The sequence below is a fragment of the Erythrolamprus reginae genome, chromosome 10 (genome assembly GCF_031021105.1).
Source record: "Erythrolamprus reginae isolate rEryReg1 chromosome 10, rEryReg1.hap1, whole genome shotgun sequence".
NCBI lineage: Eukaryota > Metazoa > Chordata > Lepidosauria > Squamata > Dipsadidae > Erythrolamprus > Erythrolamprus reginae.
Genome location: NC_091959.1, coordinates 46,065,722 through 46,079,490, shown reverse-complemented (window position 1 = coordinate 46,079,490; position 13,769 = coordinate 46,065,722). Strand labels below are relative to the sequence as shown.

The 13,769-nt window shown below is 41.3% G+C and overlaps 1 protein-coding gene across 1 annotated transcript; it reads right to left on the bottom strand.

The window, feature by feature from the left end:
* Positions 1–26: 26 nt before the first annotated feature.
* LOC139173308 (acyl-CoA dehydrogenase family member 11-like) lies at positions 27–13,452 on the bottom strand. The gene is made up of 14 exons (XM_070763018.1): positions 13,357–13,452; positions 9,780–10,012; positions 9,232–9,322; positions 7,444–7,561; positions 5,766–5,908; positions 5,049–5,195; positions 4,328–4,422; positions 3,366–3,465; positions 1,806–1,946; positions 1,604–1,696; positions 1,402–1,509; positions 941–1,112; positions 475–541; positions 27–235 (listed from the first exon to the last, which is right to left on the bottom strand). Exons 1-14 carry the CDS (start codon positions 13,435–13,437, stop codon positions 109–111), a joined length of 1,716 nt encoding a protein of 571 aa, XP_070619119.1. The 5' UTR covers positions 13,438–13,452; the 3' UTR covers positions 27–108.
* Between the last annotated feature and the right edge of the window lie 317 nt (positions 13,453–13,769).

The following is a 13,769-nucleotide window of genomic DNA, read 5'->3' as shown; positions in this document are numbered from 1 at the left end:
AATATACAAGGGCTGTGGAAACCCAGAAATATTATCATTACTTTTAAATAATATGGAATTAATTTTATATTCCTGGCCTTTACTTTATCAGTGATCAGCTGTCAATTGCTACAGTTTTCCTCTCAGGGAAGAATACCCATCATAAACCAAAGATTTATCCAGGGAAGCTGCTGTAGAGTTGTAAGAACCAGCCTTCTCTTTTCTGTCCACAAGGCAGATGTCCTCCTGACACCACCTGCAGAAGAGAGGAGAAAACCTTCCGTCTTTAAATTAAAACTGCATTTCCCAGTCTCAGACCCCATTGCTTCCTATTGCTACAATTGAATGGTGATGGCACATCTTGGCTACCAATGCAGATCTGTGATAATCAACATTCAATAAGAATATATAGCACAAAGCTTTGATGGCATCTGCCCTGAGTTTAATAACACATATATATCAGAAATTTGCATTGACTTTAGATTTAATGGCTACCTCTGAGCAGCGTAGATGTTTGTGGCTGATGCACCAGTCCTGGCAGCATGCTCCAGTAGAAGGACTCCTGTGGGAATTAAATATATTGTCTATGAACATTTCTGATTTATCTTCCTACTAAGACCTAACCTTAATCCGAATTGTGCATCATAGCCATCTTCAGTGCTGCACATATCACAGGCTAGTTCTTTCTAACACTCTAATTAGCCTGCTACACAACCTCCAACATTTGTGAGGCTTAAGACTGTTCTCATTTTTGTCTGCTCCATCTCTCCAATGAGCCTCTTTCTATGTGTCTCTTCTTTGTGTTGGGGAGGGGGCTGCAGAATCTTTTTAAAGCATTCATTTCAACTCCGAATGCTGGGTTGTTTCAGAGGATTATTCAGTCTGTCAGAACAACATTCAACAATTTAAGATGGTTTTGTGATAAGGAAGCACAGGAGTTTTTTGGCAATTCTTTCATTACCTTCATAGATCCATGCCAGATTATAGGCAAAGTCTCTTGCTGCAAGCTGCCAGCCAGCTTCTCCCTCCGAGTCCATTCTTCGAACAAACTCCTTGAGTTTTTGCAGATTATTCTGAATTATTTGCACAGAAGACTGCAGTTCGGACTGCCGGGTAGCTGCCTCCAACTTGGCCTGCAAGGTATCCCCCAAGTCACAGAACAAACATAATAACTCACAATACTTCTGAATGTACGCAGTAAAAGAATTGGCAGTAAATTAGGACTGTGCTACCTAAAAGACCAATTTCTCTAGTGAACCAATTTCATTCCCTTAACTATGAACAAGATGAAATAAACTGCAAACTACAGCGAAGTGAGTTCTGAAGTAATAGCAGCACATCAACATCAATACAGACCACCTCAGTTTTACATGAGCCCTAACATTTATAGGTGGTGTGACAAACTCATTTATTGCTGCCTACCTGGACAGTGGAGAAAAAGACATCCAGTGTTTTTCCTTGGCTCTTGAGGATGGAGCGCAGAACGTCCAGGGACAAGACATTTGTAGTTCCCTCCCAGATTGATAGCACCTAGTGGGGAAAGAGAAGCAGAGCTCAAAAAGCAGGTGGTTTTTTTCCCCCAGAGAAGGATTAAACAAAAATAAAAAGTCCAGTGCTTCCTTACCTGGCTATTGCAAAGAATGGCAGGCAGGCCTGTGTCTTCCATGTAGCCCTGTCCCCCAAAACACTCCAGGCCTTCTGAGGACACAGCAATAGCCTGAAACACAAATGGACTTGTTTACATATTTAAAAAATATTGCAGATACTTTTGGGGTTTTTTGCATTTGATCTTTTGCTAAGCCCAGGGCATCAAACTTGAAAATGACCTGCTTTGCCGTATAAAGTTTAGCGAGAGGGGTGAGCAGCCTCAGCAGGTGTTTCTCTTCCTCCGTCGCCTCCTTCGTTTCTTCCAGGCCAAGCAGTCTCGCCACCTCCATCGCCAACAGGAACGCTGCTTGGGTTTGCACCTGCACAAGTGGGAAGGCAGTTCATCTGAGCAAGACCGGCACTTTGAGAACTTCCTTCCTTCCCCTTCCTGCTTCCTCCTTCTACAACTACCTGGAGCAATAATCACATGGCAAATTACAAAACATGGTTGGTGGGTGGCAATGGCAGTTTCCCTATGATTCCTGGACGAATCCCGACAGTTCTCTTGGAAAGCTTTTTGGATCTTACACGCTTCATTCTGTTGTTAATGTTTATTTTATTTTATTATTTTATTTTATTTTATTGTATGTGTGTTTGTTTTGTTTGTTTGTTTATTTATTTATTTATTCATTCATTCATTCATTCATTCATTTATTTATCACATTTGTATGCCGCCCCTCTCCGTAGACTCGGGGTGGCTCACAACAATAACAAAGACAATGTAAGAACAAATCTAATAATTTAAAAACCACTAAAAACCCCATTATTAAAAGCAAGCATACACACAAACATACCATGTATAAACTGTATAGGCCCGGGGGAGATGTCTCAGTTCCCCCATGTCTGACGGCAGAGATGGGTCTTAAGAACTTGTTTGTTTGTTTGTTTGTTTTGTCCAGTACACAATAATACACAATAAGGGTTATACAGGATGTAATCAGGTAGAATGTATTAAAGGGGGAATGGAGGAGAAAATAAAGGAGTAAAATATAACTATGAGAGAATAGCAGAAAAAGATATAGGTATAGAAGAGAAGATATAGGAGAGACAATAGGACAGGGGATGGTAGGCACTCTGGTGCACTTATGTACGCCCCTTACTGACCTCTTAGGAACTTGGTGAGGTCAACCATGGATAGTCTAAGGGTAAAGTGTTGGGGGTTAGGGGATGATACTACAGAGTCGGGTAGTGAATTCCACGCTTCGACAACTCAATTACTAAAGTCGTATTTTTTACAGTCAAGTTTGAAGCGGTTAATATTAAGCTTGTATCTGTTGTGGGCTTTTGTGTTGTGGTTGAAGCTGAAGTAGTCTTTGACAGGCAGGACGTTGCAGCATATGACCTTGTGGGCAGTACTTATCATGTTTGAGGCGTCTTAGTTTTAAGCTTTCTATACCCAGGATTGCAAGTCTAGTTTCGTAGGGTATTCTGTTATGGGTAGAGGAGTGAAGAGCTCTTCTGGTGAAGTATTTCTGGACATTTTTGAACGTATTAATGTCAGAAATGTGGTATGGGTTCGAAACAGATGAGCTATATTCTAGGATGGGTCTGGCAAAAGCTTTGTAAGCTCTGGTAAGTAGTGTGAGATTGCCAGAGCGGAAGCTACGTAGGATTAGATTCTCCAAGTTCTTCATTTCTATGCTATATTCCCTACACTGTCTCCTGATTCCAAACAATAGGAAGAGGACATGCTGGAATCTTTCCCAATCACTTCTTGACCCAAGAGGGTATGTGCTCACCTCCATTCGTGCCAGAGTTTGCATGTGCAAAGGGTGATCTTTGAGGGGTTTTCCAAAGGCTTCCCTTTTGGTGGCATAATCCCTTGCCAGATCGACAATTCTATGGATGGGAACAAAGACAGGGATTAACTACAAACTTTATTCCTACTTAAAGTGTATTTCTGCTATTTCCCAACACTTATTTCATTCTTTAATTAAGGCATAACATCAGGGGAACCAATATATAATATTATATACTGGAGGGATATAACATTGATACAATAAAAATGCTAGGAAATTTTTCCTCTTTATCAATCCAACTTCTAGGTAGCAAAATTATTTCAATTTCTCATTATATAGACTACAGAAACAGTCCGTGGAGAGGGGCGGCATACAAATCTAATAAATAATAAAATAGTAATAATAATAACCTCTCCACTGAAGAACATGCTGCCAATATTGGAGAACAAAATATGTATTTTTCTTGGCTTTATTTTTTGCATGAAGCAACCTTTGCAGGTAGGCGCACAAAGATGTCAAAACATTAATACACCTGAGTATTCCTTTACTTCAGGTCTCCAGTAAGATGTCCAACATTTTCAGGTGACATCACATCTCCCATGGCCTCTATAATAGCCTTTCGGGGCAAGATTTTTTTTCAAAATATAAAATAGCCCTTCTCTGTTATGTCCCAATTTATGGTCAAATCCCAAATGGAGGTTTTTGCTGGTTTTTGCTTCTGCACATGCATAAGCAGGCTTGGAAAAGTTATAATAAAATGAGGAAATGAGGAAGCTGAACTCCACAAGAGTATTCAGGTAGCAATTTGGAAGTCAGGAGACTCCAAACTACATTTTCAAATTGTTCATGCCAATTAAGCTTTGCTTAATTATCCTTCAGACAACAGCAGAACAGAATTGGTTCAAATTTTGCCCAGTTCTTCCTAGTTGCTTCCATTTCTTATGGGGTGGAATGAAAATCACCTTCTCATCTGCTGACTTGCAAAGATGGTATTGTAAATCCTGGCGATGTTCAACATGTTGGCAATGCAACCTATCCCCTGGCCTTCCGCAGAGATCTGAAAACATAAAAGAAATAGCTTCAGATTACCGTATCTGGACGAGGGCTTGCCATTGTGGACATTATTGGATAGAAGATCTTTTTTAGGCTACACTCAGATCTGCTGGTATAAATCCATATGCTAGCTGGGCAATTCTGGGAATTGACGTCTACATATTTCAAATACTCCATCAAAATCTGTTGACCAATGCACAAAAGGGAGCTATTTTGTCTGCCTCTGGGTCCAAAGACTTTTAAAACATTGCTGGCAAATCTCAAGCTTTTTTTTTTCTTTGTTAACAACTTTAAAAACTAATACAGTATTTAGTTACTAATCTAATCTTTTCAAAGAAGCCACACCAGACACTAAAAGTGAGGATCTTCCCCTGCGTAGCTTTTCCACTCCTCAAATCTACAAATCTAATAAATAATAATGATAATGTAGAGCCTGAGCAATTGTCCATTGCAAATGCTTAGATCATTAATCCTATTTTAGGCTACCCTCGGACCTGCTGGGCAATTTTGGGAATTGAAGTCTACATATTTCAAAGTTGCCAAGCCTGAAAAACGCTGGTCAAAATGATCCCTTCCATCTTGCTGGTTCTCTCCTTTCAAAGGCAGCAGCCTCTCCTCCGTGGTTCCTACCAGATGGGCTCGAGCTCCATCCAGCGTCAGCTCTGCAGTTGGCAAGGCCCTTGTGCCCATCTTCTCTTTCAGCCTCTCTATTTTTATGCCGTTCAGTTTCCCATCCTCATATATTTTCAGGTAGAAGAGCGAGAGGCCTCTGGAGCCCTGCCACACAAAAGATGCCAGCGTGAGACCAAATAAACGGAGCTGGAATTCGGACATTACTGACCGCACAACTACAGTGTTCCCTCGATTTTCGCAGGTTCGAACTTCGCGAATAGCCTATACCACGGTTTTTCAAAAAATATTAATTAATAAATACTTCATGGTTTTTTCCCCTATACCATGGTTTTCCCCACCCGATGACATCATATGTCATCACCAAACTAATAATTTTTGCAAATAAATAACAAACAAAATAATTATTGTTAATAAATAATTATGTTTACAAATATCAGGATCACTAAGTGTCTTATTCAATGGTGAGTACCAGTAATAATGGTGAGTAAATGGTTGTTAAGGGAATGGGAAATTGTAATTTAAGGGTTTAAAGTGTTAAGGGAAGGCTTGTGATACTGTCCATAGCCAAAAATGGTGTATTTACTTCCGCATCTCTACTTTGCGGAAATTCGACTTTCGCGGGCGGTCTCGGAACGCATCCCCAGCGGAAATCGAGGGAACACTGTACTTGCAAGCTGCTGTTTCATATTCTTTGGGTTGGCCTGGGAATCTGACCTGTTTTATCTGCCCATCAGGTCCCACGATCCTTGCCAGGGTCAGTGTCATGTCTGAATCAGCCGCTGACGTGAACCATTTGAATCCGTGGAGGCTGTAGGAGCCATCTGGATTTTTCCGTGCAGCAGTTTCTGTTCCACCTCCTGGGGAAAAAAACCCCACATTTTTGGACTGATTAGTTAGGTTTTGATCCTGTTTTCATTCAGGAGTTTATGGTGACCTACGTATTTCCCTCTTGCTATTTTCTCAGCTCAAAACTGTGAGGTAGGTTACAAAACAAACTGTTTTTTTACAGCCAGACCAGATCCCAAATATTAAAAGACCAAAATGCCTTTTAATGACACAATACTTTCTCATCAATGTCAATCCCTACTTAACAGACTAGCTATCACAATTCAAAGTGTTGGTCATCACCTATAAAGCCCTTCATGGCACCGGACCAGGGTATCTACGAGACCGCCTTCTGCCGCACGAATCCCAGCGACCAGTTAGGTCCCACAGAGTGGGCCTCCTCCGGGTCCCGTCAACAAAACAATGTCATTTGGCGGGGCCCAGGGGAAAATCCTTCTCTGTGGCGGCCCCGGCCCTCTGGAACCAACTCCCCCTGGAGATTAGAATTGCCCCCACCCTCCTCGCCTTTCGTAAGCTCCTTAAAACCCACCTCTGCCATCAGGCATGGGGGAACTGAGATATTCTTTCCCCCTAGGCCTTTACAATTCATGTATGGTATGTTTGTATGTATGGATGTTTGGTTTTACAATAAGGGTTTTTTAGTTGTTTTAGTATTGGATTTACATGCTGTTTTTTGTTACTGTTGTTAGCTGCCCCGAGTCTACGGAGAGGGGCGGCATACAAATCAAATCAATCAATCAATCAATCAATCAATCAATAATAAATAAATAAATACATACATACATACATACATACATACATACATACATACATACATACATATATTAAGGCTTAAATTAACGGTCAGCACAATTCCTCTGCCTCCGAGGACATGTTGTAAGGTTTCCAGTTTCATCAGGAATATTGTGGTAACTTCTGTGTGAACAAGGTATCTGATTTTATCTGCTATCTGTGATTGCAGAAGGAACCACACTGAACAGTAATCTAGAAGACGGTAACTTGTATTACCATTGTGCAAGTTGTAGTTTATGGACATCGCATTCCATTTTTTTTAGAGAATAGCATGCATAAATAAAAGCACAAAATTCAAAAGCTACAGAAGGAACCACAATGAACAGTAATCTAGAACAAAGGGTCCCCCAGCCTTTTGGACTTCAGGCACCACCAAATTTATAATTTTAAGTCCCGCGGGCCACTGATATGGTTTTTTAAAAAAATAAATACATTTGTCAAATAATGATCAGAGAACTTCCATTTTATTAATATGAAATGCACCTGTTTAACATAACAAAATTATAAATGCTTATTTTATAATCACAAAATCATAAATGCTTATGTAATCAAAACAAAATCTTTAAAGGTTGTTTAAGTGTAACAAAATTATCAAAGGTAGTGTAATTATGACAAAATAATTGAAGCTTATCTGATGGTGGCTTGTTGATGTTGTTGGGAAAGTCAGTCCTTCATTCCAGAGCGGAACCTATAGTCCCTTCCCTATTCCCCTCCCCTCCCTTTCCCTTCCCACCACTGTGTTGCCCCTCCTTACCAACATCAGAGCCGCCTTTGCGTTCAGTCATCCATTGGCCAGAGATCCAGAATGTCTTGGGGTCACTTGATGTCAAATGAGCATAGGCTTCTTCCAGGGGTTTTGGGATACCTAAAGACTGTTGGAGTTGTAAGCAAGAGACAAAAGGCAGATACCCTATACAGATGGATGGGGAGATGAAATACCAGTATACCCCATGCAGCCACCCAGCTGCTGGCTTCCAATTAACAGACCCAGAGGTGCACCAAAGCTTCCTTCGAAGACAGGGTGCCTTGGGTGGCTCTTCAGAATTAATGAATGCCAGATGAATTGGAGTAAAGGGCTGCAGCCCGGATTATAAAATCTCTCCGGTAGAGGTTTCCTGATCCTTGGAAGTGACTCCTTATATGCTGGCTTGACAATTATTCTTGGGCCTTCAGCTCTGAGTGCTTCACCCGTTCACTGCATAAACCTTTTATCTGCAGAAAGTCAATTGGGGCTCAGACCACTCTGGCCTTTGACTTCTGAATGTAGTGTGTGTCTCTCAGCTAATCAGCCATCAAGGTTTGCAAACACATTTCTGCTGATCCCACCCACAGTATCGACAAATGTTGTAAACTGTCTCAAGTCTTCTGAGAGGGGCAGCATAAAGGAAGAAAGAAAGGAAGGAAGGAAAGGAAAGAGAAGGAAAGAGAAGGAAAGAAAGAAAGAAAGAAGGAAGGAAAGAAAGAAAGGAAGAAAGGAAGAGAAAGAAAGAAAGGAAGGAAAGAGAAAGAAAGAAAGGAAGGAAGGAAGGAAGGAAGGAAGGAAGGAAGGTCTGGTCTTTGACTTCTCTGGGTGTAGTGTGTGTCTCTCAGCAAATCAGCCATCAGGATGTGCAACCCCACTTCTGCTGATCCCACCCACAGTATGGACAAATGTTGTAAACTGCCCCAAGTCTTCTGAGAGGGGCAGCATGAAGGAAGGAAGGAAAGGAAAGAGAAGGAAAGAGAAAGAAAGAAAAAAGAAAGGAAAGAGAAAGAAAGAAACAAGGAAGGAAAGAAAGGAAGAAAGAAAGAAAAAGAAAGGAAGGAAGGAAGGTAGGTCTGGTCTTTGACTTCTCTGGGTGTAGTGTGTGTCTTTTAGCAAATCAGCCATCAGGATGTGCAACCCCACTTCTGCTGATCCCACCCACAGTATCGACAAATGTTGTAAACTGCCCCAAGTCTTCCGAGACGGGCAGCATAAAGGAAGGAAGGAAGGAAGGAAAGAAAGGAAAGAGAAAGAAAGAAAGGAAAGAGAAAGAAAGAAAGTTGAAGGATGCTGTGGTCCAACCAGCTCTTCTACTCCCTATTAACGTGACAGCCAAATGTTCTCCTCTTCGCTGTCAAGACTATTTTGAGAACCAGTTATTAAATTTCATCATCAACTGGGGCTTTTGGCACACAGAGCCAGTATCGCTGTAGAGACTGGGAGTGAGAGGACATGATTTAATATTCATATTCAAGAAAATTTATATGGCCACCCAGTTCATTCTTGATGATTCTGGACAGCTTAACAAATGCTCTGGAATTGGAGCCAGATCCTGGGAGAGAATCTTGGAGGGGAGGCAGAATCCAACCATCCTTCAGGGAATTTTTCGGTGGTGTAGGTGGGAAGCGCCATAACTATTTAACAGGTGGAAAATGGATATGACTTTCCGATTTGGAGATAGTATAGAAGGATAGGAGATAGGACGGAGAGATTATAATAAAGGACACCTGGAGGTTTTAAATAACAAAAACAGTCACTTAGTCTAGCAGTTCCCCCTTTGCAACATTAATGACTTACCTCAATTACTTTTGCTGCGCCATCAGTCATGGCTAGAGGGGCTGCATAAGGGGATGGAAAAAGATACACCTTGGCAAACTGATGTACACGGCTGCGAAAAGAGATACATGAAGGTGTACTTGGTACTCACCAACACATTTATGGCAGATTTAAAACATTGGAAAAGGAGAAGGACTTTTGAGGATGTAGTTGGTGAATTGAAATTGATTCCATGGTGGGCAGAGCCGTTGTAAAATGAGGAAACTTCTCAGAATTTTGTCTGGAATTTGGAGATTTTGATCTGATTTAAAACGGATGATTTTAAGGGTCTAAAGACCAAAATCCTTTAATCGAAAAGAAAGGACTGTGAGATTGGATTATTTGGTTTAATCAATATAGTTGTTGTTTCTGGTGTCTCTTAATGGACTTTAATGAAAGCAGATTTAATCTATTATTATTAAACAAAAAAAACACCCTACCAAACATTAAGCCATGCTAATGAGAATATGCCAGAGATGGCCAAACAGGTTCACATGGCTTTGAATGGCTCCCATAAATCTCAACAGTACCTCCAACAGGAATATCTCCTTTTATAACCTTCAGCCACAAGGCCCTCCTCAGCAGAGATGTCCTTCTGCCTCTTCCAGGATGGGCTGGTGGTCACTTGGTCCACACGTCGTCCCCAGGCATCAAAATGCAATAATCTGGGTGGGTTTAGCTCACAGTCCTGGATCAAGAAGTCGATTTCATATCTCAAACGAGCTCCAAACCGTTCCAGGTCAACGTTCACCTCCGCAAACACCTACAAGGTCAATGCATAAACACAGAACATGAAGAGGTGGTAGGACACCAACCAGAATGTAGTTTTGAAAGGAGAAAAAGGAAGCTAAGTTAAAGGGCTGCTGGTTTCTTTCTTATTTGGCCAGTAGTTTCATCCGGTGTTGCTTCTTCCAACAAACTGGTTTCTGGTTAGTTCTTAGAACAACTTAGTCACCTCTCAATGTCTTTTCTAAAGAACATTCACAATGTATATGAGCTGAGTTTCAAGCTCGGTTCACTGTATTTCCATCATCTTTGGGGGGTTTTTGAGTAAACCAATTGATGAAAATACAGCATTGAAAAGGGATTTCATTTCATTTCATTTCATTTTATTGGATTTGTATGCTGCCCCTCTCCGTAGACTCGGGGCGGCTAACAACAGTGGTAAAAACAACATGCGACAATCCAATACTAAAGAAGCTAAAAACCCTTATTTTAAAACCAATCATACATACAAAAGTACCATACATAAATTGTGGAAGCCTAGGGGGAAAGAATATCTTAATTCCCCCATGCCTGACGACAGAGGTGGGTTTTAAGAAGCTTGCGAAAGGCAAGAAGGGTGGGGGCTATTCTAATCTCTGGGGGGAGTTGGTTCCAGAGGGCTGGGGCCGCCACAGAGAAGGCTCTTCCCCTGGGTCCCGCCAATATTTATGAATCAAAGTTTTCAGTGGTTCTCCCAAGGCCTCCGGAGCATGTTTAACTCTTTAGCTTGAGTGGGATATTACAACATGTCCAACATTTGTTGCATGTAATGATTTAACAATTGTCAGGTTGCACTGCGTAAGGTAAGGGTAGTAGAAAATGTTACCAGAATTCCAAGCAGCCTCAGCCACCACACCTAATGGTGTGAACTACATTACAAGAGCCACAGATGCTTATCTTGTAGATGCCGCAAGTTAAGGTATGTTTTTGTATAATCATTTGTTTGCAATGGTATTGTATCAAATTGAAACTCAATTTGTGTAATCTAATGAGTGAGTTGGATCACTGCAGCTGAGATGAGTAAACTAACCATGGAATTGAGAGAGAAAGAGGAAACGGTACTATAATATATGGGACAGATGCTATGATTGGCTTCAAAAGAAAATTTAAATTAATTAAGATAAGGTTAGAAAAAGGTGTAAATGTGATAGATGTAACTTAAATTTGAATAATGTATAGAATTATTAGTTAATGGTGAATATAATAAATAAGCAAAGATAAAAACATGTTTAAGTAGAAAACAATAGCCATAATTAGGAAATGAATTGAGAAGGAAATTCCTTCTATATGTCATGTACACTTGGTTTATATGTTTGTTTTTTATGGTTTAATCAATATAGTCATTAATTTGGAAAAGTTCAACAAAAATTATTTTTTTTAAAAAAAGAATTGGATCATTGCTATTTTTTTTCAAGTCTTCACATTTGTGTTTCCAGAATCAAGATGCTCATGAAAAACATTCTGTTCTGTTCTATTTGCTCACTGCTCATGTGCCAAAGGTATTGCTTAATGAATGGGGCCTTGGTCAGTGAGCATACAAAATCATGGCAGGGTTCCAAAAGATGGAAATATCGAAGTTTGAAGCTACTCAGGAAAAGCATGACTCCAACTCTGCCATCATAACTCTGCCATCACAACCTGCCTACAAGAGCGGTTGGAAAGTACTCCAAAAATCTAAATTGCAGAAAATTGGAGCTTTCCACCCTCGTTGACTCTGTCATAGAACCATTGGGTTGGAAGGAGCCTCGAAGGTCTTCTGGTCCAGGGATCTCCAATCTTGGCAACTTTAAGACTTGTGGACATCAACTCCAGAATTCATCAGCCACAGTCATCCTTATCTTCAAAGGAGAGCCATAATAAGGTTGAAAATTACAGACCAAACTCGTTACGTTGCATCACCTACAAAGTCATGGAATCAATCATAAATCAATCCATCACACTTCACCTAGAAAATGAAAACCTACTCTCTAACAAACAGTTTGGTTTCAGAAAAAAAAATATCCACCAACTTAGAACTCCTGCACTGCAAAAACATATGGACTTCACAACTCGTAAACTGATAGATGCAATTTAGATAGACCTTTGATTCAACAAACTACTTTGAAAACTAAAAACGTATGGCATCTCTGGTCCCCTTCATGATTGAATAACTGCTTTTGAATACTCATATCTAATGACCTAAGTGCCAGAGACCATTGCACTAAGAGTTGTTAACCCAAGTGCACTAGAGTGCCTTCCGTCCCCTGTCCTATTGCTCTTCTATATCTCCTATACCTTTCTTCTATTCCTATATTTCTTCTGCTATTCTTTCATTGATATGTTCTATTACTTTATCTTCTTTTCTATTATTTCTTAGATATATTTTACTATGAGTATCTCCTCTATAACCTTCATCATGTATTTTATTATGTATATATAGATATATACCCACTAAAACCCTCATTGTGTATTGGACAAAATAAATAAATAAAATAAATAAATAAATCTTGCATAACTTCTTCTCTGGCTATATTAAACTGCAAAACATTTGCCAGACCAATCCTTGGATATATCTCACCCATATGGAACACACGCTGCCCATCGGACATTAATACAATTGAGAGAGTCCACAAATATTTCACAAGAAATGTCCCTTGCTCACAACAGAACACCTTATTCCCCCAGACTTGAAATTTTGGGCTTAGAAAACCTAGAGCGACGTGGATCTGATCTAAATGTATTTCATAAAATCATCTACCACAATGTCCTCACAGTGAGTGAATACTTCAGCTTCAACTGCAACAACACGCACGCACAAAATAGATTCAAACTCAATGTAAACTGCTCGAAACTCGACTGCAGAATACAGTATAGGACTTCAGCAACAGAGGGACCAATGCCTGGAATGCACTACCTGACTCTGTGGTTTCTTCCCCAAACGCCAAAAACTTTAATCTTAGTCGAACTTAGAGTCGAACTCACCCCATTCCTAGGAGATCTGTAAGGGGCGTGCATAACCGCACCCTCGTGCCTACTGTCCCTGTCCTATTGTCCAAATTTACCTATACTTACTTACTTGCTTTTGTTTATGTTTATATCATACCTATTATCTTGTACACGTTTTGACAAACAAACAAGCAAGCAAACAAATACGTTGCCAAGGTTCCAGTCCACCCATTTGCCCGGAAGCGTGACGGTTCCCAACCGGGTGCGCATCCCACCCTCCCGTCCCTATCCGATCAAGGGACATCGGCAGGGGCCGGGGGCTCAAGAGGAGGGGGCCACGGGCAGCAAAGGAGGCGGGGAAGCGCCGAACCAGCCCTGCAGCCCCCACCGCTGAGTCCCCACCTGGCGCTGACCCACCTGGGCGGGCAGATGGGCTCTCAGGTAGCCCTGGAGCAAGGGGTCTTCCAGGTAGGGATTCCCTGTGCGAGGCGCCTCCATGATCACACCCTGACACCTTCGAGCGCTCCGCAGTTTCCCGGTCGCCGCAAAGGCTTCGTTCGGGGAAGAAAGGTGGCCGTGGGCGAAATGATGCCCTCCCGCCCCGCGCAGGGCGTTCCTACAGGGATTTAGGGTAGGCGGGTATCCCGGGGGCGATAGTAGGTGTTCAGGGGAGGCGCCAGTGCGAGAGAAAAAGATCGCGGACTAGAAGATATTTTCTTCTAGGGGACTGGAGATCAAAACATATGAAAAACACTTGCAGGAATTGGGGACACAAATTGTTTCAACTCCTACCCTCAAAACGTCGCTACAGAGCAGTGCACACCAAGACA